At 40.2% G+C, this 25,531-nt stretch overlaps 1 protein-coding gene across 1 annotated transcript in view; it reads left to right on the top strand.

Moving 5' to 3' along the window:
* Window positions 1-24,912, top strand: part of LOC119647029 (chromosome transmission fidelity protein 18 homolog) — a 56,385-nt gene extending 31,473 nt beyond the window's left edge. Inside the window, exons 10-14 of the mRNA XM_038047771.1 lie at window positions 6,325-6,500; window positions 6,557-6,690; window positions 6,779-7,008; window positions 24,666-24,726; window positions 24,785-24,912. Coding sequence (XP_037903699.1) covers window positions 6,325-6,500; window positions 6,557-6,690; window positions 6,779-7,008; window positions 24,666-24,726; window positions 24,785-24,885 — 702 coding nt within the window. The 3' untranslated portion in view covers window positions 24,886-24,912. The remainder of the gene's footprint in view (window positions 1-6,324; window positions 6,501-6,556; window positions 6,691-6,778; window positions 7,009-24,665; window positions 24,727-24,784) is intronic.
* Window positions 24,913-25,531: the final 619 nt, after the last annotated feature.

Genomic DNA, 25,531 nt, shown 5'->3' with positions numbered 1-25,531 from the left:
ATACTCGATTCACGCTAGCTTCTATTAAGTTTTCCGGAGTACAACAGCGCAGTACTGCAACATGGGGAGGCTTGCTCTTCAAAGTTCCACCATCTAACCTCATTTAATCCCAGAGTGTCCAGCTTGTAACGCTGTAAAGCTTAAGGGGGTCATCCCGTGTGAAGGCCGTTTTTTTTGCCTCTTTTTGAAAAATTATTTTGAAGGACTGGATAAAGATAGAAACGTGATTTTTTCACCATATGTTCATTGATATCTCTAGTATAAGTGATAAATTTTTCAGCTTGATTTCGTAGCTAATTTTCGGAATACTTGTTAATTTATGCACCCATCTCCAAAAAAAGGTGTTTTTCTGCTGCCACGCTGGAGGGCGCTGTGTTCATCTGAGGAAAAAAAACTAAACGGCATTTTAATGTGGACAATATTCCGCGGCCCGCAAACTAGGATAATTAGAAAATATTAAAAGGTAAATTTTTGGTGGGCTTTTAAACTTAATTTTTTGGGTTTTGGTGTTTTTTTACTGCTTTTTTTATGAATAAAAAAAAAACTACCCTTCCGATTGCAATTATCCTAGTTTGCGGACCGTAGAAATATGTACTAAAGAAGTCGTGAAAATTTCAAAGAATTTGGTTGGATAGATTTTGAGCTATGGTGGCAGCCGATTTTCAAGATGCAGTTTCGAGAAAAACGCATTTGAAAATTTAAATGTGATTATCAACAGTAAAATTTTAGCTCACCATTAATCTGCTATACCTGGTCCATAGAGAGCACCCTCCGTTTCTTCGAAAAAGTCTTGTAAGGCCGAATGTTGCTGTCTGGTGTCAATTGTGGTTCTTTTAGCGAGGTCATTCGATCGTCGTTCGGACCGCCAAATTCGCGCTTCATTACGGCGGTCGGCATAAACTTGTCATATGTGACCAACTTGACATCCCATTGTCACTAGGATTTTGAGAATGCCCTTGAATCCTTCATTGAAAGTAATTACAGCCAGAAAAGTGGCTATTTCTACGACCTTGGCCCCAGAATGAAGGTGTTTAGCAGCGAAAGTCCAGAACAATGCATTTAACGACTCATTGTTATTCTGGGTCTCTGCTAATAAACATCTGTTCAAGAGATCATCTCGTGCAAATCTTCGTAGATTGGTTTGATAACTGTTTGAACTTCTTCAGTCAAAGGTGCCTTCTCGTGGTGAAAACTATCCAGTTCTCCTTTAGCTTCCGCTTTGCGCCATTTGCATCAACTGTCCTCGCCTGGTGGACAATTTTGATGCTGAGGATTTTCGTCTGTAGAACATTTATGGAAGAAAGTTTCCCAAATTTCTTGCTTCATTCCTTCTATCGAATTTGCGTGTCGACGAATAGCCAGCCCAGAAAATGTAGTGAGGTCCTTATCAGTAAGTTTTCCAGCCCCTTTTCCACCAATGCCTTCTTCTTTGCATTTCTAAGCCGCGTTCCCATTCTTTTCTCGACATGTGCTACGCATTCCTTTTTAAGGTTTTGTGTGAAACAAAACCTTATTAGAATCGAGACGGTGTCTGTCTGTCCGTCTGTCCGTCTGTCTGTCTGTCACACCCGATTTATTCGGAAACGGCTGGACCGATTGTCACGAAAATTGGTGAGAGTATGTAATCTGGTGATCCCTTTACATGCAGTAAGCGGCGCCATCTTGTGTTAAGTTTAAGGGGGGCTCCCCGTACATGTGAATGGAGGGTGCAAATTTTTTTTTCACACAATGTAGCCATGTAGGGTATCAAATGAAAGGTCTCAATTAGTACTTTTCGAATCTGGTTCAATATTTGATATTAGATGAAACGTAGGGGCGTGAGGGTTCAAAATATGGCCCACAAAAAGTGTAACAGGTCTCGTTCTCAGAACCTATCCAACCGAAAAATCTGAAAAAATCACAGTGGTGCATCTCTACGAAATCTAGGCCTCAAAATATATCCGGTTCCGATATCTGCACAAATAAAGTTAATAATAGTATATTTCCACACTTTAGAAATTTACCCGGCACCCTCCCTTATGTTCATCCCAGAAGTACAAAATTTGGCACGCGTGTAATGAAGAATATAATGCACAGTTTGGTCTAGTTTGAAGAAAATCCAACAATTATTAACAAAGTTATAGGGGGTGAAACTTTACAATTTTTTGTGAATTTCGTGCACTCTACAACCCGCATGACGTCATCATCACATATCAATTCGTTAATACCACAACGAAATGAATTCTTATGAATTGGGTCGCAGACAATTATTTTGTTTTAGTTTTTTAGTTATTTGTCAACCAGACATGTGTGTATGTAGGTATATAATATATGCGTGCTAATGAAGTTTGCGGGTAGTGCCTAATTCAGTTAGATATAAGACGTAAATCGGAAATATGGGTACGATAAATTTAGATACGTGCATATATGTGTACAGTAGGTAATAGGCAGTTTGTTTGTTTAGGGTGAGCGTGATATCTATGGCTCTAATATGTACGTATGTCTCGTAGTTTGGAAAAATATGAAGGATTATGTTGGATTTGTAGCTATATACGGACAGAAAAATGTGCGTCTCTTACATAAGATGAACACAAAACCTTTATACCCGAAGCGCGAGCTTCCGGTATTCCGACTTGTTTACTACTACGTATATTTTATTATTTGCAGAAATTTGCAGAAATACCGGAGAAAACTCCAGCAAAATCCAATATACAATATACAAAACTTGTCACAATTGGAACATCCATGTTCATGCTTGTAAAAATTTCTTTGCTGATGTTGATGCGAAGTCCTTTTTCTTCTCTGATAAGTATCGATTCCCATGAAATACTCGTTTTTTAGTGTGAGCATGACGTTGAACGTTAAAGTGATCTTCGTTCGTACGATCCATTTAAAAAAATCACTGAACACACAAACAGCACAATACTTACAACAAAATGTAACTGAGTATAACTTGAACGCCTTTCACTGCTCACTCTAGACTGGATTATCCTTTTTATTCCAAACAGCAAATAAGTTTAGACAATTGATTGGTTTTCCATCTTTTTATATTTATACCTGTGTTCGAATTTATAAGGCTCAGGTAAAAAACTAACAGGAAAAAAAAGATTCGATGCTCTTTCTCATCGAGTACTCTAGCCGCGACTGCAAACTCCTTGCCTGTTTAACCCTGTAATTTCTGAAGGACTCGGAATATCGGAAAATCCCTTTGCCCACATATTCTCCACTATATATAGATACAATTCATGCAAAAAAAAATCGATTTCTCCAACCCGACACACGGGATGACCCTCTTAAGTTGCAGAAATCCAAAATTCTGACTGTCTTTGTTACCATTGTCGAGAAGTGTACCCACATTCCATACACCAACTTGTGTTCTAATGTGATAGCCAAAGATTGTAACCGATTGGTCATTCCGTATAAGAAGCATGAATAAACCTTCATTAGCAACAAGAATCAGGCTGCTAACCTAAACCTAAAACAGAGAATACTTTAAGTGAATTCTAAACCTCCAACTCAAAAGGAAATCAATATCAAAGCGCGATAAAAAGCGTTTTTAACGTTTTGTGTAAAACAAAACCTTATTAAAATCGGTTTCTGCCCGTTACATCGCTATATCAGAAACGGTTACTCCTATTGATACCAAATTTAGTCATCATCATCATCAACGGCGCAAGAACCGGTATCCGGTCTAGGCCTGCCTTAATAAGGAACTGCAAACATCCCGGTTTTGCGCCGAGGTCCACCAATTTGATATCCCTAAAAGCTGTCTGGCGTCCTGACCTACGCCACCGCGCCATCACAGGCAGGGTCTGCCTCGTCTTCTTTTTCTACCATAGATATTGCCCTTATAGACTTTTCGGGTTGGATTATCATCATCCATACGGATTAAGTGACCCGCCCACCGTAACCCATTGAGCCGGATCTTATCCACTACTTGACGCTCAAGTATCGGTCAAAGATTTCGTCGTTATGTAGGTTACGGAATCGTCCATCCTCATGTAGGGTGCCAAAAATTTTTCAGAGGATTCTTCTCTCGAACGCGGCCAAGAGTTCGCAATTTTTCTTGCTACGAACCCAGGTATCGGAGGAATGCATGAGGACTGGCAAGATCATAGTCTTCTACAGTAAGAGCTTTGACCCTATAGTGAGACGTTTCGAACGGAACAGTTTTTGTAAGCTGAAATAGGCTCTGTTGGCTAACAACAACCGTGCGCGGATTTCATCATCGTAGCTGTTATCGGTTGTGATTTTCGACCCTAGATAAGAGAAATTATCAACGGTCTCAAAGTTGTATTCTCCTATCTTTATTCTTCCGGTGTGACTAGTCTGGTTTGATGTTGTTGGTGGGTTGGTTTTCGATGCTGACGTTGCCACCTTATATTTTGTCTTGCCTTCATTGATGTGCAGCCCAAGACCTTGCGCCGATCGCCGCCTGCTCGATCTGGATGAAGGCAATTTGTACGTCTCGGGTTGTTCCTCCCGTGATGTTGATATCGTCAGCATAGGCCATTAGTGGGTGGACTTAAAGAGGATCGTACCCCTTGGATTTACCTCAGCATCACGGATCACTTTCTCGAGGGCCAGGTTAAAGAGGGCGCATGTTAGGGCATCCCCTTGTCGTAGACCGTTGTTGATATCGAATGGTCTTGAGAGTAATCAATTCGGCTGTAATTCCATCGGCTCCTTATTCTTCCTGTTTAAAATGTGGTATACATTTAAGGAGAATCCTCATTCATGCAAAAGGTGGTATACATTTTTTTTCACCGAATATAGTCATGTGGGATATCATATTAAAGGTCTTGGTTAGTACTTTTCTAACCTATCCCTAGTTCGGAGGTCTGAAAAAGGCCAGTTACCTTAAAGACCCGTTCCCAGAAACTACCCAACCCAAATATCCAAATAGCTAGGAACAGGCACGGGGAAAGCGACGAAACGGCTGAACGCATCGTCGGGACTCGGTCAATAAGTATCGAAACGAACCGTATATTGATTAACCAAACGGGGACGACAGACATGTGAAACATCTATTTTTCGCAGAGAGCATCCGCTATAGCCTGAAGTTCTGAGAGACACTCGAAAGCTTTCGCTTCGCTAATAATAAAATTTTCGGTCGTATATGTACGATTGTTGATATAACTGCATGTTAAAGAACAGAGCAGAACCTCGACTATTCTCACAAAGCAGTGCCCGAAATTCGACGTAAGTCATGATAGTCGAGTAAACAGCCGCCGAAAAAGCCGATTACACTTTGTCAAGGAAAGAACATTGATTAATGAAGAATATTATAGGGATAATATCTCCCAGTGCCTGCACAATGCCTTAATAGTGTCGCATCAATTTACGGACCAAGAGGAGAGAATTTGACCCCATACAACTAATGAAGCGAATTACAAGCACCACACAAATGTTCGGACAGATTGGCCTGACAACTCTACCGACTCGAACCCCAAAGAAATTATGTGGTCCAGGTTGAAGGAGAGTCTGTTAACGGAGGTCAGACCCAAAAGTAGACAGCAGTTGATTGAACGAAAACAGGATAAACGAGACGAAATTTTGTCAGGGGATATGAAAAATCTGCCGAAAGTTGGGAGGTTAACACACTTCTTGGTAATTCCATATTCATCATCATCATCAACGGGGCAACAACTTATATACGATCTAGCCTTGCTTTAGTAATAACTTCAAATGTCGCGGTTTTACACCAATTCGATATCAAATTCAGATTCAGAGTGCCTCTCATCTGAAGTAGGGCTTGTCACGTCTTCAGTTTCTATCATAGATATTGCCATTATATACTTTCCGGCCTTCTCACCCTTACGGGTTAAGTGGTATTGAGCCCGAGTTTATGTACAACCCGATTGCTAAGAACTCGCACTTTTTTTCAAATGCGTTTTTCTCATAATGACGTGTTTCAAATTTGCAGGCATTTTAGCTCAAAAAGTAATGAATCGATCATTATGAAATTTAAAGGTATAATTCTTTAAAAAATTACATAGAATATGAACCAACACTTGGGATGGTACCATATTTTTAAGGGTGCTTTTTTCCCTGCAAAATTTTTATTTTTAACTTTTTTCTTAGTACTCTTGGTTTCAAACAAAAATTGAAGTCGCTACGCGTTCCGCAGCTGAAAGTTTTTCGAAAAATGAATAATATACTGTCCAAACCTGTCGATAGACAATAAAGTAAATGGCATGCTTTTTGCGAATGCAAGATTTAATTATAAGAGAGAAAATGTTAATAGAAACTAACAAGAAATGTTATTGAAAATGAACTGTACGTTTCGATTTAATATTGACTTAATCAAGCTAAAATGCGAGTATATTATCCATTTGATTTCAGATTCATCAAAAAACCACAACACAGAGAATGATTTTCCACGCACTTCGTCGAGGAATATCACCAGGTGTCATGGGCATCGGGAGTGGCCACGCCATTTTATTAGATACAGTGTCCTTAATGAAGAGAGTGTTATCGCCTAACTTGCGATCTGTCTCCTTGCAGCTCCTGACGCCAAAGTAAGTCTGTTGTTCAGCTATTCGATCAACTTTCCCATGTTTGTTTCTAATTTCAGAGAACGTTATGACTTGACACACACTGTAGAAGCGATGGCCGATTTGGGGTTGGTATTCACACAGACAAAAGTTGCGGATGGGACATATCAATATCAACTAGAGCCAGATTTGGATGCCCTATGTCAATTTCCTGGTAAGATTTTTGACAAAATATGTTGTAAATAAATACCTAGTTTTAACCATTATCTTTGTATTTTATCTGTTCATGTTTTTCTTTATAGGTTACTTGGGCATAACGTTGTCTTACTTCGGAAGACAACTAATCGCTCGCGAAGTAGAACTTGAAATAATGAGACGGTCCGCACCGAAAGCGGAAATGGCTAAAAAATCAGAACCTTCGAAAAAAATCGTGGAAAAGAAAAAGAAAGAGGAGACTTCTCCTCAAGGTCTTCCAAATCACTTACAAACACTTAAGCCGAAAATTCGTCGTGGTGCTAATGTGAAAGAAACGGTAAGTATCCCTGCTTCCTTTATTTCCGCATGTGCTTAATATCTGTATGGTGTGAACTTGATGGGTACCAGTTGGACCTGTAGTTACTGTAAAATAATGCTGCAGTAACAGTAATAGAGAAGAGTTTATATCAGTCTTTTATTTATGCTACGTGTTCAATTCAATTATTCAAATTTGAAGCAAGTACTTCCAAATCTTACTTTACTATCGTTCCTGCTGTATAGAGGATAATCCATAGGGGGTAGTATATCGCTTATTTATTTCCGTTAACAACACAAATCATCCCCTTCCCCACGAATGTAGACTTGTAACTCAGTTTTTGATAGACACAACCTTTCAATTAGGTGCTGTTGAAGCACACATACATGTTTTCCTTGAAAAGTTTCAACTAGCGTTCGTCGATACATTTGAATTTCAATTGAAAGTAGAAATTACGTTGAAAATTGAAAATAAATGAAATTGATGGCGATAGAATAAAAAGTTTGTGCGCATCATACGAAACGGACCAATATCGTTGAACATTGTGAAAGTCTTTGTCCGTACCAAAAATAGATAGAAAAATATGGAAAGAGAGAAGAATAGAAAGAATAAAATGGGTGGTGAGTTGTGTGTATATCGATATAAAGGTAATTTAAAAAGTCCATGGAGTTTACTTACGAATATAAATTGATATATATTGATTTTTTCTTGGCGATAGTGTTTACTTCGGAGTTGGAAACTTTCAATAGATTTTGAAAATTGAAGGAAATTTAGTTTCTGACTCATGTAATTGATCTCTAGTTGACTTTAAATGAGATTATTTGCATTTGAATGAACATATTAGTAAAAGAGTGCCATCTTTGTATGCTTTTTAACCCATTCCACACGGCGAGCGCACTGACGCGTCATGGAGTCCATTTCGAGACACTGAGAGCGCGCTCGTGCGGATCCCCTCCCTTTCTCAGCCACGGAGCGCTCACAAACGCGTCCTCCTTTAGTTTCGTTTAAACGTTTGTAGAGTGAACAGGGTTTGACGAAAGCTTTCAGTTTCATCCCAGTGGTTAGAGAAGTTCTTGAGTGATCTTGTGCCGTTGGCCGTTTCGAAATCCGTGCAGCACAATATTTTTTAGAGAAATTTCCGTTTGTGGTAAGTTTTAATAGGCTGTTTATTATTTTACTTTTTTCTATAATATTAATTCGTAATTTATATTAATGTAAAATCTTTGCCTCTTATTTTATGTGTGTTAATACTTTATAGTATTAGATTTGAAAATACATTTATGTTTGCCTTACTGCTTTTATATTTTTAAATCCTAGAAATTTCTAACTAGTCTATAAAAACAAAAATAAAAAGTTATTTTACAATAACCTGGGCGGCGAGCGCGCCAGCGCGTCCACGTTTTCTGATGTTAAATTAATTATCAATGATTTTTTAACTATTTTTACTGCTACTAACTTGGCCTAACAATGCCGGTCCCGTAGTAAAAAATTTACCGTCGGATAAGAAAGTCCGAAAAAAAATGCAGTTCCAGAATGAAGCCACCAAAATGGCTGCCGTGTTGAATGGGTTAATGAAAATTCGTGGTTTTGTTGGCTAATTGAATTAGTCCACCTTAGCATCACAAAACGAAAAATTTGCTTTAGCTTTTATGTTACGAACGGATTTTCTTGTGTTAATTCATTAAAGAAATAGAAAACGAGCCTCGTTTTAAACGGCCCCAAATCTCTTCAAGCAACTTTTCTTCTTTCTCTTTATCCTTTACCCTTTCGGCAGAAGGCTCGGCGCGTCTGGGTCGGGCTCGCCATGTTTCTCGGTCGAAAAACTCACGAATCATCATCTATCGTATTACGCCATTATTATTGTAATGACTACTTGTGACTGCGTAGTTAAACGACGATCTAGAGGGGAGAGCTGTCTCAAAAACCAAAAAAACAAAAGGTGGTGAAATTGACCATGTATGTTCGCCTGGAAATCTTGAAGCTCCATTGAAGTGTTTCGTCGACACGTGTTTGTACGGCTCTGTGCTAGCTAAGTTCCAGAAATTGGGGGAGGTTCTTCGAACAATTTGATTCCTCTTTCTAGGGACATTCTCCCAAATAATGGTCTGAGAAAGTCAAGAAAGAATGAGAACCTCAGAGACCGCGCTTCACTAAACATCTGAGGCAGGAGAAACAATGATCGAGAATGTGATCCATCGCGGATCCTTCCTTTCGATCCCGACACTCTGGTCCATAGATTTACGGCTCCACGCGCGGTGGAGTCGTCTTCTTTTCTATTTTTACTTCCAAATTTAGCCTGCGCGAATCTCCGCGTTTGTTTTATGTCTTTTGCAACATCGGCGAATGCTTCGGTTTCTCGATTTGTTTGCATCTGTTGTAGGTTAACTTCTTCACTTTTGCTAATAATACTGCTGTGCTGCAGTGCTTTCCAGATTAAAATATTTGTGTAAATGGTTCGCTAAAAAACAGAGCCCAATTGAATTTGTAGCTGTGTTCGTACGAAGATTCCATATACTCAAAGTTCCTCACTTAAAGAAACACAAAACCTTTCATACCTGAAGCATCCAGCTTCCGGTTTCCCAACCTGTAGTAGGTATTTTTGGAGATCGCTTTCTTTGCTGCACGGTTCGCTTTCTTATAAATTTTCCAATTGGTTTTATTGACGAGGATCTTATGACAGAGTCGTGTCTTTTCACGGACCTTCATTTGGACACCTTTATTCCAAAGTCAAATATTACGGTTGATGAACCACTTATCAGGGCAGGTGACCTCGAGGATTGCGTAGGTATTCTTATCTTGGTTTAATTCGCGGCCGATGTTGGCGTGTGATGGTCTCGTAGAAAACGTCTTTGCTGTCTGTGACGGTGAGAAAGTAGTGGCATCTTATGAGAATAAAGTTGATTTGCGTCATACCGTTCCCGTTATAAAATGTAGGAAGGTGGGACATCCGTTTAATAAACCACATATTGACATGTATAAGGCCGTGGGTTGTGACAAAATCTATTGTACGCTCGTGCGCCAAGGTTTTTATTCTCATGTGCCCTAGCTTCCGTAGCTCGGCTTCCCCACTCTAAGGCCCAAGCGATGAAATTCAATATGAGACTGTCTAACATTTTCCGAGACTGTACTATTGTTGCACCAGGAAGAGCGTAGCAGTTATAGCTACGGACACCGCTGCTTTTTGCTCTTATAAAGCCGGTTTCCGGAAATGCCATGAGGTATTGTATGACTTGTCATATGTGTGCTAATATCACGACGTTTTGTTCAGCCAGCCAGGCTGATTTTCGCCATGTCTACATTCCACTCCCGAATAGTTTGACCACTGCCCCGTGGTATATGAATCATTTAGCCACGCGATTCAGCTCCCTTCTATATGCTGAACACCTGCCTCCAAGTGCAGCGTACCGGTCGTCCACGCTGTCTTTCTTTCTGCACAACATTCTTTGTGGATCTCCAATGCAATCTCTGATCAAATGGTCTTCTCCAGAATTCTTGCGCCTTTATGACACTTTGTTAAATTTTTCTAAGATTAAATTGTCCCTTTATCACAACACAAACATCCTCTCGCGATATAATTTCGTGTAGGTCCTTGCATTAGATTGCTATTTTCTGCTTTTGGATTGACGACTGCCAAGGGGAAACGTTGTCCTCGGTTGAAATCGCGTTGACAGATTATCAAGTAGAAGTTATTCATATTTATTATCAGCACTTTCTCTGGAATCGTTGGATAGTCTTTCTCAAAGTAAACCTATTGAAAATGAAAATCACCGCAAGCAATTAATAAATTTGAAAGTAGTAAATAGATCAACAGTCCAAACAATAAATAAGAGTATTATGGTATACTACGCATTGTTACGATGCGTAGCCAATGCGAGTTTAAAGGAACTTTACTCCTCAAATTTTTGGGACAACCAGATTATTTCTATTGGCATTTGGATTTTAATTATCGTAATTTCTTTCGTGGGAATACTTTGATGTCTTGGATTAAGCCTATTGAGTAAGGATAACCGGTCTTACGCGGAAAACTGTATATAAAAGCGCCGAAAAGCGAGAGCCAATGATCACGTTTTACTGTTCTTCATTTTGAACATATTTCGTAAGGCAAATCCTGAATTTGGTTGACTTTAAGAGAAGGAGGTTCCATATATGCCAAACGAAGATATAATTTTTTTCTGCAAGGGTTGATGTATACAGCAGAAAATTTCAGTTAGCACTTTTCGAAACTAGCATTTCTGGTAACGGTTGAAACAGATGGTAGTGAGGGCTCAAGATATATGCCTAGAAGGAAGGAAGAATCTTGAAATATATCCCATAGCGGCAATGGTTATCAATAGCTTTATCGCTCGATAAAAAAATACTATCTTATGGTTGTAAATACATTTTTTTGTTCAATATATTCTTCCTGACTTTTAATAATCATTCCAGTAATCTTGTAACTTATCCATCCGAAATTTGGAATCAAAATATGCTTCAATTCCAAGCATGAATTCAGAGAGTACTAAATTTTGGCGAAGATTGTTGAATTTTTAAACAATTCATAGGATAGGGACTTTAATGAAAAATAATTTCTTTCTTCTGTAAATCAGATATTTTTTTTGCTAATTTTTACATCCAGTTGGTCCGAAGTTTTCGAGTTTGAAGGAACTCCATGAACAAAATTTTCCTTTTTTTCTGAACCCCAACTCGTTTCGGACCCGAAGTACCGAGTTCAGGAACTCCTTGGTCTTTTGTTCTGATTTAAGATTATTTAAGGGGGTCATCCCATGTGAAGGCCGTTTTTTTTCGCTTTCTTTAGAAATGTTTTGTGAAGAACTGGATAAAGATACAAATACGAATTCTTCACCATAGATTTATTAATATCTTGAGTATTCATAGTCATTTTCCAGCCCAATCGCATAGTTCGTTGTTGAAATACGGAGCAACTTATACACCCATCTCCAAAAAAGGTGAGGATTATCTTAAAGAAGAAAGTAAACTGCATTTCAACGTGCAGACTTAACTACAGTTCGCAAATTAGGATTATTAAAAAATGTTAAGAGCTAAATTTTTGGTGCCGTGTTAAACTTTTTCTTGTGATTTTTGCTGTTTTTTCACGGCTTCTTTAATGAATAAAAAAAACTACTGAATAAATCGCAATTATCCTAGTTTGCGGACCGTATAAATATGTTCTGAATAAGTTGGGAAATTTCATAGAATTTCGCTGGATAGATTTTGAGCTATGGTGGCAGCCGATTTTCAACATGCAGTTTCCAGAAAAACGCATTTAAAAAGTAGAATGCGATTTTTAGCCATAAAACTTTAACTGACCACTAATCTGTTATATTTAGTCCATAAACCTTGGGTGTACAGCCTTGGCTTCAATTCTTGTCCTTTTAGCGAAGACATTCGAATGTCATTCGGAACGATAAATACGAGCTTTATTACGGCGATCGACATAAATCTGGCATGTGACTGATCACGTGTTTAACACTATAATTTCCAAACGACTCCGAATATCAAGAAATCACTTTGGCCATATATTCTACACTATATCTAGATACAATTGATGCCAAAAAAATCGATTCCGCAAATCCGACACACGGAGTGACCCCCTTAAGATGCTAGACCTTAGTATCATCTACGGTGATGAAACAAAGCGTAGAATCCCTTGGCCTTTTTAAATTTTCCAAATATTGCTGATGACGTTGCATTCGGATGTTTTTTGTTCCATTGTTAATAAATGCGACACTCATTGGGCAGAACTCTGAAACCCAAAACTTCAGCCAAAATATTGCCCACAATGAGATCTCTAAGGCTTTTACTAAATCTCTTTGAGTTAATCAACGATCTTCCAAAAATGCATCCTGTATCTTTGCTATGATTCCTAGTGTCGATGTATTCTCTGAACGTATTTTTTTTAATAGCACACAAGGAATGACGGTATGGTATGGTGAACATTTACTCCTTAACGGGGCAAAACACGTACCGTACCTACGTCCCTTCGTTCGCGATTCGCTGAAGCACACTCCATCTCCCTCTAGGACTTCCCATTCCTTGGCCGCCTTGAGTTAGTGAATTCCACTGCATGACGTAGCCAGGACTTGAGTTGTTCCTTTCCTTAACGTGTGATTTCTACATAGCAGCACAGAACAACTTGACCTTGATGTTGATAACTGCATTTCCATTCTTCAGCCTGACTCTACTTGCCTCTCATTTGGTGAAGGTCCATGACTCGGTGAGAGAGTTAACAGCACAGTCGAGGTGTTTGAGAAAAGCTGGAAAAGCCCATCGAAGCCCGCTACGTTCTCCGGCGGACTCCGCTTTGGGCTTTAAGTTCCCTTTAAATTTTATGTCGGTGCAGCACGTTATATTTAACGTCATCTTATATCGTTCTGATATGATATTTCTCCGGAATACACCTCTTGCGTAGGGCACTCTAGATACACTCTCTGTTTAGGCCCTCGAAAGCCTCCTCAAGATCAAAGAAAAGTAGTGAAGTGGTGATTGAGGGTATTGATCTAGCCTGCTCCTGTCAATCAACCCTTCATATCAAGGAACATCTCCTTGATATGTTGTAGAATTATTCCTGCCTGCTAAAGGAAGCATGCAGATATCCCACCAATTGTCGTGCTGAAGACGGGTGTCCTTTTTCGGAATCTTAACGTTCTCTCCTTCTTGCACTCTGATAAAAGCTTTGGATTCCTAGAATTTCCGTGTCAGTGTAAATATCAGATCTGCGGAAACTGCAAGGGCAGCAATGAATAGCCTTGCGTCAATTCTAGCCGCTTTACCCCATTTGAATGCATTAATGGTTGAAGGATAAGATGGTTTCTCTTCTATTTGATTTCGTCCACAGGAGCCGAATGTGATATGATTAAGAACCGTAGTGGAATCTCCCTTCCACCACTTCAGCTGCTCGTCATCATGAATGCGAACAATATGCCACCAATGACGAGGCGCCCTGCCCGAAATTCTTTCTTCTGTTTCATTTGATATAATCTACCAAATGGTATTGTGTGTTTCTCATGTTTTGTAAGTTTATAAAAAAAATCAATTTTTTTCAGCTGCAGTTTTGCTTTTCCAACCTCTAGTGTATTGTGACTGAACCTTTCAACTGTCCGTTTGACCTTTGGTGTCAATTACTATTTTTAAATTGAAATTGCTTCCTTGAAAGGCTTCCTTACTCTATATATTATTGCAAGGAAACAGATCTTGAAACTTTCTAGATTTATTCATCATTGAGTCGATTCAAAAAGATTTCAAGTACCAAAAATTAATTCTTCTAATTGCACATTTGGAAGCCATTAACAATGTATTACCATCGACCAACCAGTGAGCGAGTCGTTTCCCAAATTACTCCCTGAACGCAAGCACGAACAACAATCCTCTGCATCCGAATGGCGAAATTTATCAATGGTGAAAGTACAATAACGAGCGAAAGGAAGAACGAGAAAGATAACATAAAGCAATTTATTTGTACCGCACAATTTAAGACCATTATCTTCCACTTCCCCTTTTAGTCGAATAATACATTCAGTAAAGTGATTTCGTGGAGCAGAGAAGCAAAAGTTTTATGTACGTTTTTCACATTATAAGATTGGCCAGGATATCCGGAGAGGATTTCATTCCCCATTTATAGTTTTGTATTTTCGCTTTGTATCGCATTCGGAATCGAGTTCGTGTAATTATTGCTGGTAAATGCTGCATTGAAATTAACACATAAATTTCATAGCATCCTTGCTGAATTGGAATTGAATTGTTTATGTATTTGATGGAATTTATGCTACTGTCGGTAGAGAAATTTGAATTTAGCTTCCTCTGAATTCGGATGAATCTAATCATGGAAAGATATCTCATAAACGAGATTTGGAACTGTTTCTTGGAAAAGCCTTCAACTCTAATTAAATTCCGTGATGCCTAAAAATAACCACTCAAAAACAAAACCAGCAATGATTTATTTATTATGAAAAGAAGAAAAGGAGGTAAAAGCAACTATGTTTATAAGATGGATCTAGTCACGAACAGGCCATGAAGAAATTTTTGAAATCACTCCGTATATAATAGTTATATACCATTTTATTGCATAATTTTAAAGGAATCATTTTGAATCTTTTCTATCTACGCTGAACAAATACTCTTCGTTCGTTATCCTCAAGCACACTTTTCGTATTTCCGTCTAAACATTAGTTGTATCGTGCGTTTATAATGAAGTGCTGATTAACAAATAAGGCTTATTCCAAGTGGTATTTCCGTCTAACAACTAAGATGCGCTTTGAAGCCAGCATTCCCTTCGATGTGAAAACGAAGATGGGTGATTCCGGAAGCATCTCTAGAGACCATAAACTACAAAGAATTTAGTTAGAACTAAAGCCTGTCTAAATCTGGTTATGCGGTGGAATAGGAATCGACCAAGTATGTGACACTTTTCCACCTAGTATCACCACCTTGTATATAAATGTCGTACAGAGGATTATCCGGTACGGTATTGAACCACTAATGTGCCTTTTGGGTATGCTGTATAAATTGCATAAGGACTTCACGAAAGAATTTTTCGAGATTCTAAAATCTTATATATTTGAGCGGCTATTTAGAGTGAAATACTCTAAATTAGAAAAAAATGCAGTTCGCATATCGCAGGGCACTGCTTTGGGTCCCATACTCTTTTCTTTTCTATACCGTTGATATGACTTCCAGTTACGAAGACGAAATAGCGACGTTTGCCGTTGCCACTGCTACCCTCACTACTGGAAAGAATTCTGAGGAAACAACAATGAAGTTCATTGATCACACTATAGAACGGAGGAGTGCATGGAAAATCAAATTTCAACAAAAAAGTGGATCTAGCCAATGGACAAGATGTGCCCAACGGAATGAGGTTAAATACTTTGTATGACACTCGATGCTAAACTTAGCTGGAAAAGTCGCATGCTAACAAAGAAGGAATAATTAAATGCCAGATACAGACGCCAGGTTGCTCAAAAGGGTTAAACCGCTCCTCCCTTGAAGGACAAAGTGCCTAAATAGGAACAACTTGTTCCACAGTAAAATCAACCAAAATGCTGTAGTTAACCACCAGGTCTTACGACTACAAATGTGGATGCGAAATACGCAAAAAAAGATGGTGGCTGGCGAAAATTTCATTCGTACTACATATAACTTCATCATCATCAACGGCGCAACAACTGGTATCTTGGTCTAGGCCTGCCTTAATACGAAACTCCAGACACCCTGGTTTTGCGCCGAGGTCCACCAGTTCGATATCCCTAAATGCTGTCTGGCGTCCTGACCTATGTCATCTCTTCATCTCAGGGTCTGCCTCGTATTCTTTTTCTACCATAGATATTGCCCTTATAGACTTTCCGGACTGGATCATCCTCATCCATACGGATTAAGTGATCCGCCCACCGCAACTTGTTGAGCTGGATTTTATCCACAACCAGACGGTCGTGGTATCGCTCATAGATTTCGTCATTTTGGAGGCTACGGAATCGTCCATCCTCATGTAGGGGGCCAAAAATTCTTCGGAGGATTCTTCTCTCGAACGCGGCAAAGAGTACGTAGTTTTTTTTAAGAACCCAAGTTCCGAGGAATACATAAGGACTGGCAAGATCATAGTCTTGTACAGTAAGAGCTTTGACCCTATGGTGAGACGTTTCAAGCGAAACAGTTTTTGTAAGCTGAAATAGGTTCCGTGCGCGGATTTCATCATCATACCTGTTAACGGTTGTGATTGTCGACCCTAGACAGGTGAAATTTTCAAGGGTTTCGAAGTTGTAGTCTCCTATCTTCATTCGTTCCGTTTGACTAGTGCGATTCAATGTTGTTCGTTCTTTCGGCTTTGGTACTGACGTTGCCACCATGTACTTTGCCTTGTCTTCATTAATGTGCAGCCCAAGATCTCGCGCCGCCTGCTCGACCTGGATGAAGGTAGACTGTACATCTCGGGTTGTTCTTGCCATGATGATGATGATTGCCAATAGCGTCAACGTAGGCCAGTAGGTGGGTGGACTTGAAGAGGATGGTGCCTTCCGTATTTACATCTTCTTCAGCCTTTGTCCCGTTCACAAGCGGGGTCGGCTCGTCGTGATCGGCTTCGCCATTTGGCTCTATCGAATGCCTGATCTGGGTGCAATCTCGAGGCTTTCAAATCCCCATCCAGCGTATCAAGCCACCGTTGCTTAGGTCTGCCTTTTGGTCGTTTACCATCGACTTCGATGTTCAGACCAATCTTTGCAAGTGAATTCTCGTTTGCACGAATTGCGTGACCATACCATCGAAGACGCCTCTCTCGTTCCACGATCGGATGTGATCTAAACGTGTGACGCCACTAGTCCAACGTAGCATCTTCGTCTCCATTACCGCAAGACGCCGTTCATTGTCTTTTATAGTCGGCCAACACTCAGAACCATAGAGAGCGACTGGACGGGCGACATTGCGGTAAATTTTAGATTTGAGACGTTCGTTGATACGTCGATCACAAAGAATTCCAGTTGTGGAACGCCACTTTACCCAGGTTGCGTTAATGCGTGAAGCAATTTCATAACACAGTTCTCCATTGGCTGATAGCGTTGACTCGAGGTATTTAAATCGCTCAGTTCTGGGCAGATCACTGCCGCTGACAGTGATTGCGCCTGTTTCATGGGGATCGGTCGTCAAAAATTCAGTTTTGTTTAAATTCAATCTGAGACCGTGTTGCATGCGGCAATATTCCATTTTTGAACAAGTTGCTGGAGATCATTTTTGCTATCAGATGCTAGGAAAACATCATCTGCATAAAGCAGTGTATAGGGCGCTAGACGTTGGATATCCCGCGTGACGGTGTCCATAACAAGAACAAAAAGGAGTGGTGAGAGGGCGCTTCCTTGATGAACACCAACAGAAACATGAAGCGGTTTTGATACATCCGCCATACTTCGAACTTTATTTTTCGGATCATGGTAGAGCAATTGAACCCAACGCACGAATTCTTCTGGCACGAAGTGTTGTCGTAAAGCATACCAGATGAGTTCGTGTGGTACATGGCCAAACGCTTTCTCTAGATCCAGAAATGCAATGTAAAGAGGGCAATGCTTCTCACGGTGTTTTTCCATGAGTAACCGCGCAACGTGTATTGCGTCAGTAGTTCCGCAGTTCTTGACAAATCCGGCTTGATTCACGGTTATTTCAACGATTTCGCGAATACGGTTGTCAAGAATGCATTCAAAAATCTTCATGGTATGGGAAAGTAACCGGATCGGACGGTAATTTGAACATTCTGCTGGGCTACCTTTCTTTTTCCATATTGGAACAGTGGTACTTTCTTGCCAGTCAGATGGTGTTCTTCCTTCCTGAATAACCCGATTAAAGAATTCACTGAGCCACAGTGTTGGGTCCCAGCTCTTCGCTTTCCAGAGTTCAGATGCGATGTCGTCAGGTCCTGTTGCTTTCCCAGATTTTATTTGTTTTATTGCCTCCTCGACTTCAGTTGCGCTGACTGGCGGAACTGCTCCAAATGTCGGCAATGATAGTGGAAGTGGAGGATGAGCAAATTCTTCAGTTGAAATCTGCTCGAAGTATTCTCGCCATCTATCCGTCGCGGCTCGACGATCAGTAAGCAAAGTACCGTTCTTGTCATTAACGCAACAGAAGTGTTCGATATCCTGTGTGCGTTCATTTAAACATCATCATTCCAAAGCCAAGTATCCCGGTTGATGTACCGCTAACCCGGTTTGGTGACCCCGAGGGTTGCAGAGGCCACTTTGTGGATCGTGTCTTTCCGTATTTACATCGACATCGCAAATCACTTTCTCCAGAGCCAGGTTAAAAACGACGCATGATAGGGCATCTCCTTGTCTTAGACCATTATTGATGTTGAATAGTCTCGAGAGTGATCCTGCTGTTTATACCAGGCCTCGCATATTGGTCAGGGTCAGCCTAGTCAGTCTTATTAATTTCGTTGGGATACCAAATTCCCTCATGGCCTTGTACAGTTTTACCCTGGCTGTGCTATCATAGGTGGCTTTAAAGTCGATGAAAATATGGTGCAGCTGATGGCCATATTTCAACAGTTTTTCCATCGCTTGTCACAGAGAGAAAATCTGATCTGTTGCTGATTTACCTGGAGTGAAGCCTCTTTGGTATGGGCCAATGATGTTGTGGGCGTATGTGGCTATCCGGCCTAACAAGATAGCGGAGAATATCTTATAGATGGCTCTCGGTAACGTGATACCTCTATAATTGCTGCACTGCGTGATATCTCTTATTTTATATAAGGGACAGATAATGCCTCGTTGCCAATCGTCAGGCATTGATTCGCTGTCCCATACTTTGAGCATCAGTTGATGAACCGCTTGATGTAATTGATTGCCTCCATATTTAACTAATTTGGCTGTAATTCCATCGACTCCTGGCGACTTATGGTTTTTAAGTCGATGAATTGCACGGACTGTTTCTTCTATGCTTGGTGGTGGGAGCATTTGTCCATCGCTTCAGTTGGCGGGACCTCCAACTCGCCTGTTCTGGTTGTTGAGTAATTCACCAAAATACTCAACCCTCGCTCCCTCCCTCTTTGTCTCGGCAGGATGAGCATCGAAGTGCAAGGCTTCATCATGCTGACTTGTTGGTAAAACTTCCGCAACTGGTGCCATTGCTCCCTGTTCACAGACTTATGGTTCTCCCAGGCTTGCTTTTCCGTCTATGAAGTCGCTTCTCCGCTTGACGGAGTTCGTGATAAGTCTCTGCTCGTGCTCGCGTTTTTTGAGAATGCAACATTGCTCAGTATGCGGCATTCTGCAATTCCGTTGCCAGCTTTCATTCATCGTTAAACCAGTCGTTCCGACTTTTCTTGCGACTTAGGCTCAGTATGTTTGTGACCGTATCAATGATAACGTTTCCCACTTATAGGTGTTGCGGAGGGCTGTGTTGTAAATGACTTCAGTATTCACTCTCACCTGATTATCAGAGGAGATTGTAGGTGGTATCGTAATTCGAGCTCGGAGCACTATGCCAACGAAATAGTGATCCAAGTCTATATTGGCGTCGATACTGCTAACTGAATAATCGGCAGTCTGTTATCATTGGTATCCCTACGTAAGCAATGGGAGCCGACGTATCGCCTTAATACGGGCCCCGTCCCTACTTGACTGTTGAAATTTCCAAGTATGATTTTGATATCATACCTAGGATAGGCTTCGAGGGTCCACTCAACTGCCTCGTAGAAGGTATCCTTCTCCGACTCTGCAGTCTCCTCTGTAGGGGCGTGAACGTTAATGAGGCTTATATTTCTTAATTTGCCTCGCAAACGCAGAGTGCATAGCCTTTAGCTTATATTTCCAAAGCTGATAACAGCAGGTTTTATTTTTTGGCTGACTAAGAAACCTACCTGTGTCTGGATAGCTGAGTGGTTAGAGCACAACGCTGTCGTATGGAAGGTCGTGGTTCAAATCTCGCTGGCGGCAGTGGGATTTGTATTGTGATTTGACGTCGGATACCAGTTGACTCAGCTGTGAATGAGTACCTGAGTCAAATCAGGGTAATAATCTCGGGCGAGCGTAATGCTGACCACATTGCCTCCTACAGTGTTTTGTAGTGTACCGTTACGGTTTTGAATGAAGTGCTCAAGGCCCTGATCCAATATGGATTGTTGTGCCAACGATCATTATTATTAAGAAATCTACTCCAAGCACATGGTTTACTGGATAGTCGCTATAATATGTGGTGTAGTGGCTCTTCTCCAGGAAAGCACCCATGTCCATCGCATCTCTTGCAACGCTGTTACATCAGTTTTATATTGAGGCAGGGTATCGGCTAGCTGCTCAGCAGCATTCGGTCTGTAAAGGGAGCACATGAGAAAATGCCGGGTTCGTCGTTTCAAAGTCCATCCGGCCTGAGGCTCCTTCTGTAGCTTTGTAACATTGATTTTCCATGTAGGGTTGTCAGCCCCACCCAACCCCCAACTTGGAGGACCATTTGGTACATTTTGTCCCGTTTTTAGGCGCGGGAGACACGTCTTCATCCTTCTCCGTCTGCAGTTTTTCATGAAGAAAGAACTGCCAGCGATTACCACGTGGAGGTGGAGATAGGATTTGGTAGTAGAGCTGTTGGCGTTGGTCCAACAGGCGTTTCCCAGGTTTCATGCTCAATCGTGGGTACCAATCCACGTTTCGCCCTGGGACCTATACTACCATTTGACCCCCTTGGTTGAGAATAGAGTGAAAGAAAAATCAATTTAGACAGTAAAGAATTGATAAAATTTCGCTGAAATATTAACTAGAGTGTAGGTCTTATTTGCTTTGGCAATATTAGATTGTATAATATAATCAAAATCACTTTTTCATAAAAGAAAAGTAGTTTCATTTATATATATCATATTATCTTCATTAATAAATAGTAGAAAATTCACATTAAATTCAGAATATCACGCACTTCATTGAATAGTTCCCATCCGGAAAGCTTGGTAAGGGCTCCATAACATCGGGGTTAAAATTCACTTGGTGTATGCATAGACCATAGTGGGCTAATGTATGGATTTTAGATCAAGTTCTAGGTCAGTATCGAGAGGAATTCGAGTGCGGATCGATGGACTTCTCGTGGCAGTTTCATGTAATAAAGAAACTCAGCCCACGGTTCTAAGTCGCTCAGAAGACGACTGACCTAGAAAGTGACCGTTACCAAAACTTCCATACCCCATTTTCCCTGCAGGTGTTTCAGTCGCGTTATAACTTATATAGCTGCTATAAACTTCTATGTGGGGTATAGCACGTCAACTACACCTAGGCGCCGTCGCTCCCTTTCCTAGTTAAATGGACTTGAAAAAGATGGTGCCTCTCCCACTTACATCAGCACCACGAATCACTTTTTCCAGAGCCAAGTTAAAAAGGATGCGTCCCCTTAGATCGTTTTTGATGATGAAAGGTCTCTCGAGAGTGACGCTGGTACTTTTATCTTGTCTCGCACATTGGTCAAAGTCAGCTTGGCCAATCTTGTCAATTTTGTCGGGATACCGAGTTCTCTCATAAACAGTGTAAAGTGTTACCCTGGCTATGCTTGATCCGGATGACGGAGCGCAATGCTGACCACATTATTTCCCACAGTGTATCGTAATCCATTAGTGGCGTGACAGTACCCTGACACAATTGAATTGGCGCGGTAAGGATTATCATTATATTATCATGCCGTCCTTGAAATCGATGAAAAGGTGGTGAACTGATAAAACGATAGGGCATCTCCTTGTTTTAGACCGTTGTTGATATTGAATGGTCTCGAGAGTAATCCTGCTGCTTTTATCTGGTCTTGCACATTGATCAGGATCATCCTAGTTAGTCTTATCAGTTTGGTCGAGAAACGAATTCTCGCATGGCCGTCTGCAGTTTTACCCCGGCTATGCTAACATAAGTGACCTTAAAGTCAGTGAGAAGATGGCAGAACTGATGTCCATATTCCAACAGTTTTTTCTTCGCTTGCCACACGGAGAAAATCTACTCTGTCGATGATTTGCGTGAAGTTGTTCTGAAGATGATGAAGATGTTCTGGAGGTATGGAACTATCCGGCCTACCGAGACATTGGAGCATATCCAACCCTGTGAGAAGCATCAACACAATACACAAGCGATATTTAGATGATCCTTTTCGGGACCGATGTCAGCGCCTTTCATGATGTGCACATTCAGAAGACAACTGCTAAATCTCCTGCTGATCGCAAAGTTGCCAATCTGATTGCTCGTACATTGTCGTCAGTTGAAACCCACTTGACGGCAAGCTCTGTGTTCGAACAATGTACCACCAGTCATGAAGCAATAGGAACTGCAGAAATGCAGAAATCTCCCACCACTTTCGTTTCGGACGCCTAATTCGTGTTTCCCCATCACATGTTACAGTAAGACGTTGTCAAAGCCTACCTTGACATCCTGATCACAATGTCACCTTTAATAAATCCCTCTTAGACGCTATTAATTGCCCGTCCTTTGCATCAGAAATTTTCGCTGGATTACTTTCACTAGACTTTCCAGAGTACAATGGGACAGTGCCGCAAGATGAAGAGGAAAGCTTCCCACTCACAATGTCTAGCCTGTAACGCTAGAACTCATGCTCAGGTTGGAGAAAATGAGTATTTCGGGAGTTCTCGATATCGTTATCGGGGAGCAAGCGCAAACCAGTTCCTGTTCTGGTATAATAGGCAAATGTCGCTACTGGTGAATGCGCTATTATGGGAAGCGTGAATAAAGTTTCCGTCGCAATTATAACAAAAGTTCAAAATTTGCAAGTTGCTAACCCACAGATTTCTATCCCTTTTGGTTGACTTTTACGGCAAGCAGAGAATGTTGTGAGTGAATTCTTATTCCCTACTGGAGCTGTTACTTAGATTCTTAACTCGAACAACATCTAAATTTTATTTTCTTATTGAAGCTTAGGATGAAGCTACCGTTGAGCTAGTTTATTAGGGTGCGTTTTCAGCGTTCCCTTTTGGCTATATATTAAATTTGCGATTTCGCTTTTTAGGTATTAGTAAGTCTTCAAGAACCCTGAACTAAAACAAATAAGCCATAGGAGGATGACTTTGGAATGATGGATAGGGCGTCAATGTATAAAACAAACAGCGATGCATTATTCAAAAAAGAACGGCACTTTTAAATCCACACTTGTTCTTTCGTATACATAACACATTAACTTTTGAATTGGTAGTAGTCTTTCATTTCTTCTTTTCACGTCCTCTTAATGATGTGCATTGTAGCTCTCTATGAAAGCCCCTCATTTCCTAGAATTTCTTTACAGCTATCATTGTGGACATTGTCGGAGCGCAAATAAGCCAACTTTCCCAAAAGTTTTTCTTTTAATCGTGCTTTAAAATGTTCGAGACTCCTCCGTTCTTCCCTTATTTCAAGCATTTGAAACAATCGAACTTAGCACAGAACTCGCTAGCTATTACCATTGCATGAATCTTAAATTGTGTGGAGTAATGGTCAACGGATTCTCTATTCCAAAGGATCCTTTCACTTCCATTGTGATTCAGTCCAAATCTTAGAAAAATACATTTTAAAAGTCTCGTGTCCTTGTTACCCTATTCCTTATTCTGTTAGTTTTTAACATTTCCTACTGCTTATATCACACGGTTACAAAAAGTGTTACATCTCATTTTCAAAATTATGCAAACATCATATTTTGTCCAACATCAGCGTATTGTCATGCAATCCTCCTCCTGTAGCGAAATTAATCCAAAATTTGGAACAAATGAACAGCCCAATGTTCTCCAATTTCAAATAAATCAATTAGACAGTCACAAGCTTAGCCTCCTTCCATGTATAACTTCAGCATCTACACCATCAACCTTTCGACGTAATTCCTTGCTATGCACGCGAAAGCCTATGGAGATTTGCTTTTATCTTGACTGCGCTGAAGTAAAACCACTTTCAATCTAACCAAATATCTGAGAAAATCCCTTATGGGATTCTGAAAAATGACTCGACCATAATGGAGGATTACCAGATAAATTGTGTATAGTCCAACTATAAAAAACATCCACCACCGGCAAAGCATACTTGATCCTTACTTTTCGTTCATCCAATTTTTCTCCTATTTTCGTTATTATTAATAGTCCTGATGTGATTGAGTTTATAGAAGATTATTTGATTTATAGTGAGAGAGAAGGAAAGTTAATAAATATCCATTTTTCGGGGATAAATGTCAATAATTGGTTTCTTCTTTTGTTTATCTACCTCGTTTAGGTGTCGAAGGACTTTTTCGGAAGAATAACAACAAAGGAGACAACGCTAAGCGTGCAGGAAGGTATGTTGGAGAAAATGGTTAAATGAACAATGTTAAATCGAATGGTTTTTATTCCCAGGTGGTACAGACGTGATTGTGAAGAGTCCTATTTGGTATAAGTATAAGGAAGGGTTCAACAATGCTGTTCGGAAAGATATCCTTATATCGGATTTACTTTAGATTATAATAAATGTCATTATTTATAAAGAAAGGGCTTTTATTTGTCATTAACAATTTTCGTAAGGATACGTCCATGAGTGCATGGTACATTGACGCAACTATGAATTTTGTAGTTTTACGGTAGAACCAAATATTGCAAATCTATTTCACTCATTGCTTCATTAAATGTCGGTATGGGTGGTGCGTAATGGAGCCACTAATTTGATTTTGAATCAAGTGACAACAATTATTTCTTTTCAAAGAAATTTGCAGTAAAGTCAGGCTTTATCTGGATAGTTGTCATTTTGTTTGGTCATTGATTAAAGATACTAGATCTCTGAGGTGCCCGAAAAAATAATGTACACTTGAAAATTTTCAGATTATTCACCAATAAACTGTATACAAACTAGTACGTTCTCCTAAAATTAAGGTGGACAGAGCAAGGTAAGGTACGGGCGCTTCTGAGGTATTTGTGGATAAGCAGCGCTATCTAATGGGTTCTTTTTAATTTGTTTTGTAGTTATTGGCATTAAAGTGCAAAAACTGCGTCAATCAATGTTAGTAGATCAATTGTTGAGATAAGGAAATTTGTAGTGGTAACCATGGTCTTGACAGAAATTGAAAAAAATAGATGTAATTACATTAAAGGGGTAAATGTAGAACGGAG

Source organism: Hermetia illucens, chromosome 1 (genome assembly GCF_905115235.1).
Source record: "Hermetia illucens chromosome 1, iHerIll2.2.curated.20191125, whole genome shotgun sequence".
In the NCBI taxonomy this organism is placed as follows: domain Eukaryota; kingdom Metazoa; phylum Arthropoda; class Insecta; order Diptera; family Stratiomyidae; genus Hermetia; species Hermetia illucens.
The sequence above is the reverse complement of the archived record's forward strand: the minus strand, read 5'-3'. Positions and strand labels throughout refer to the sequence as shown.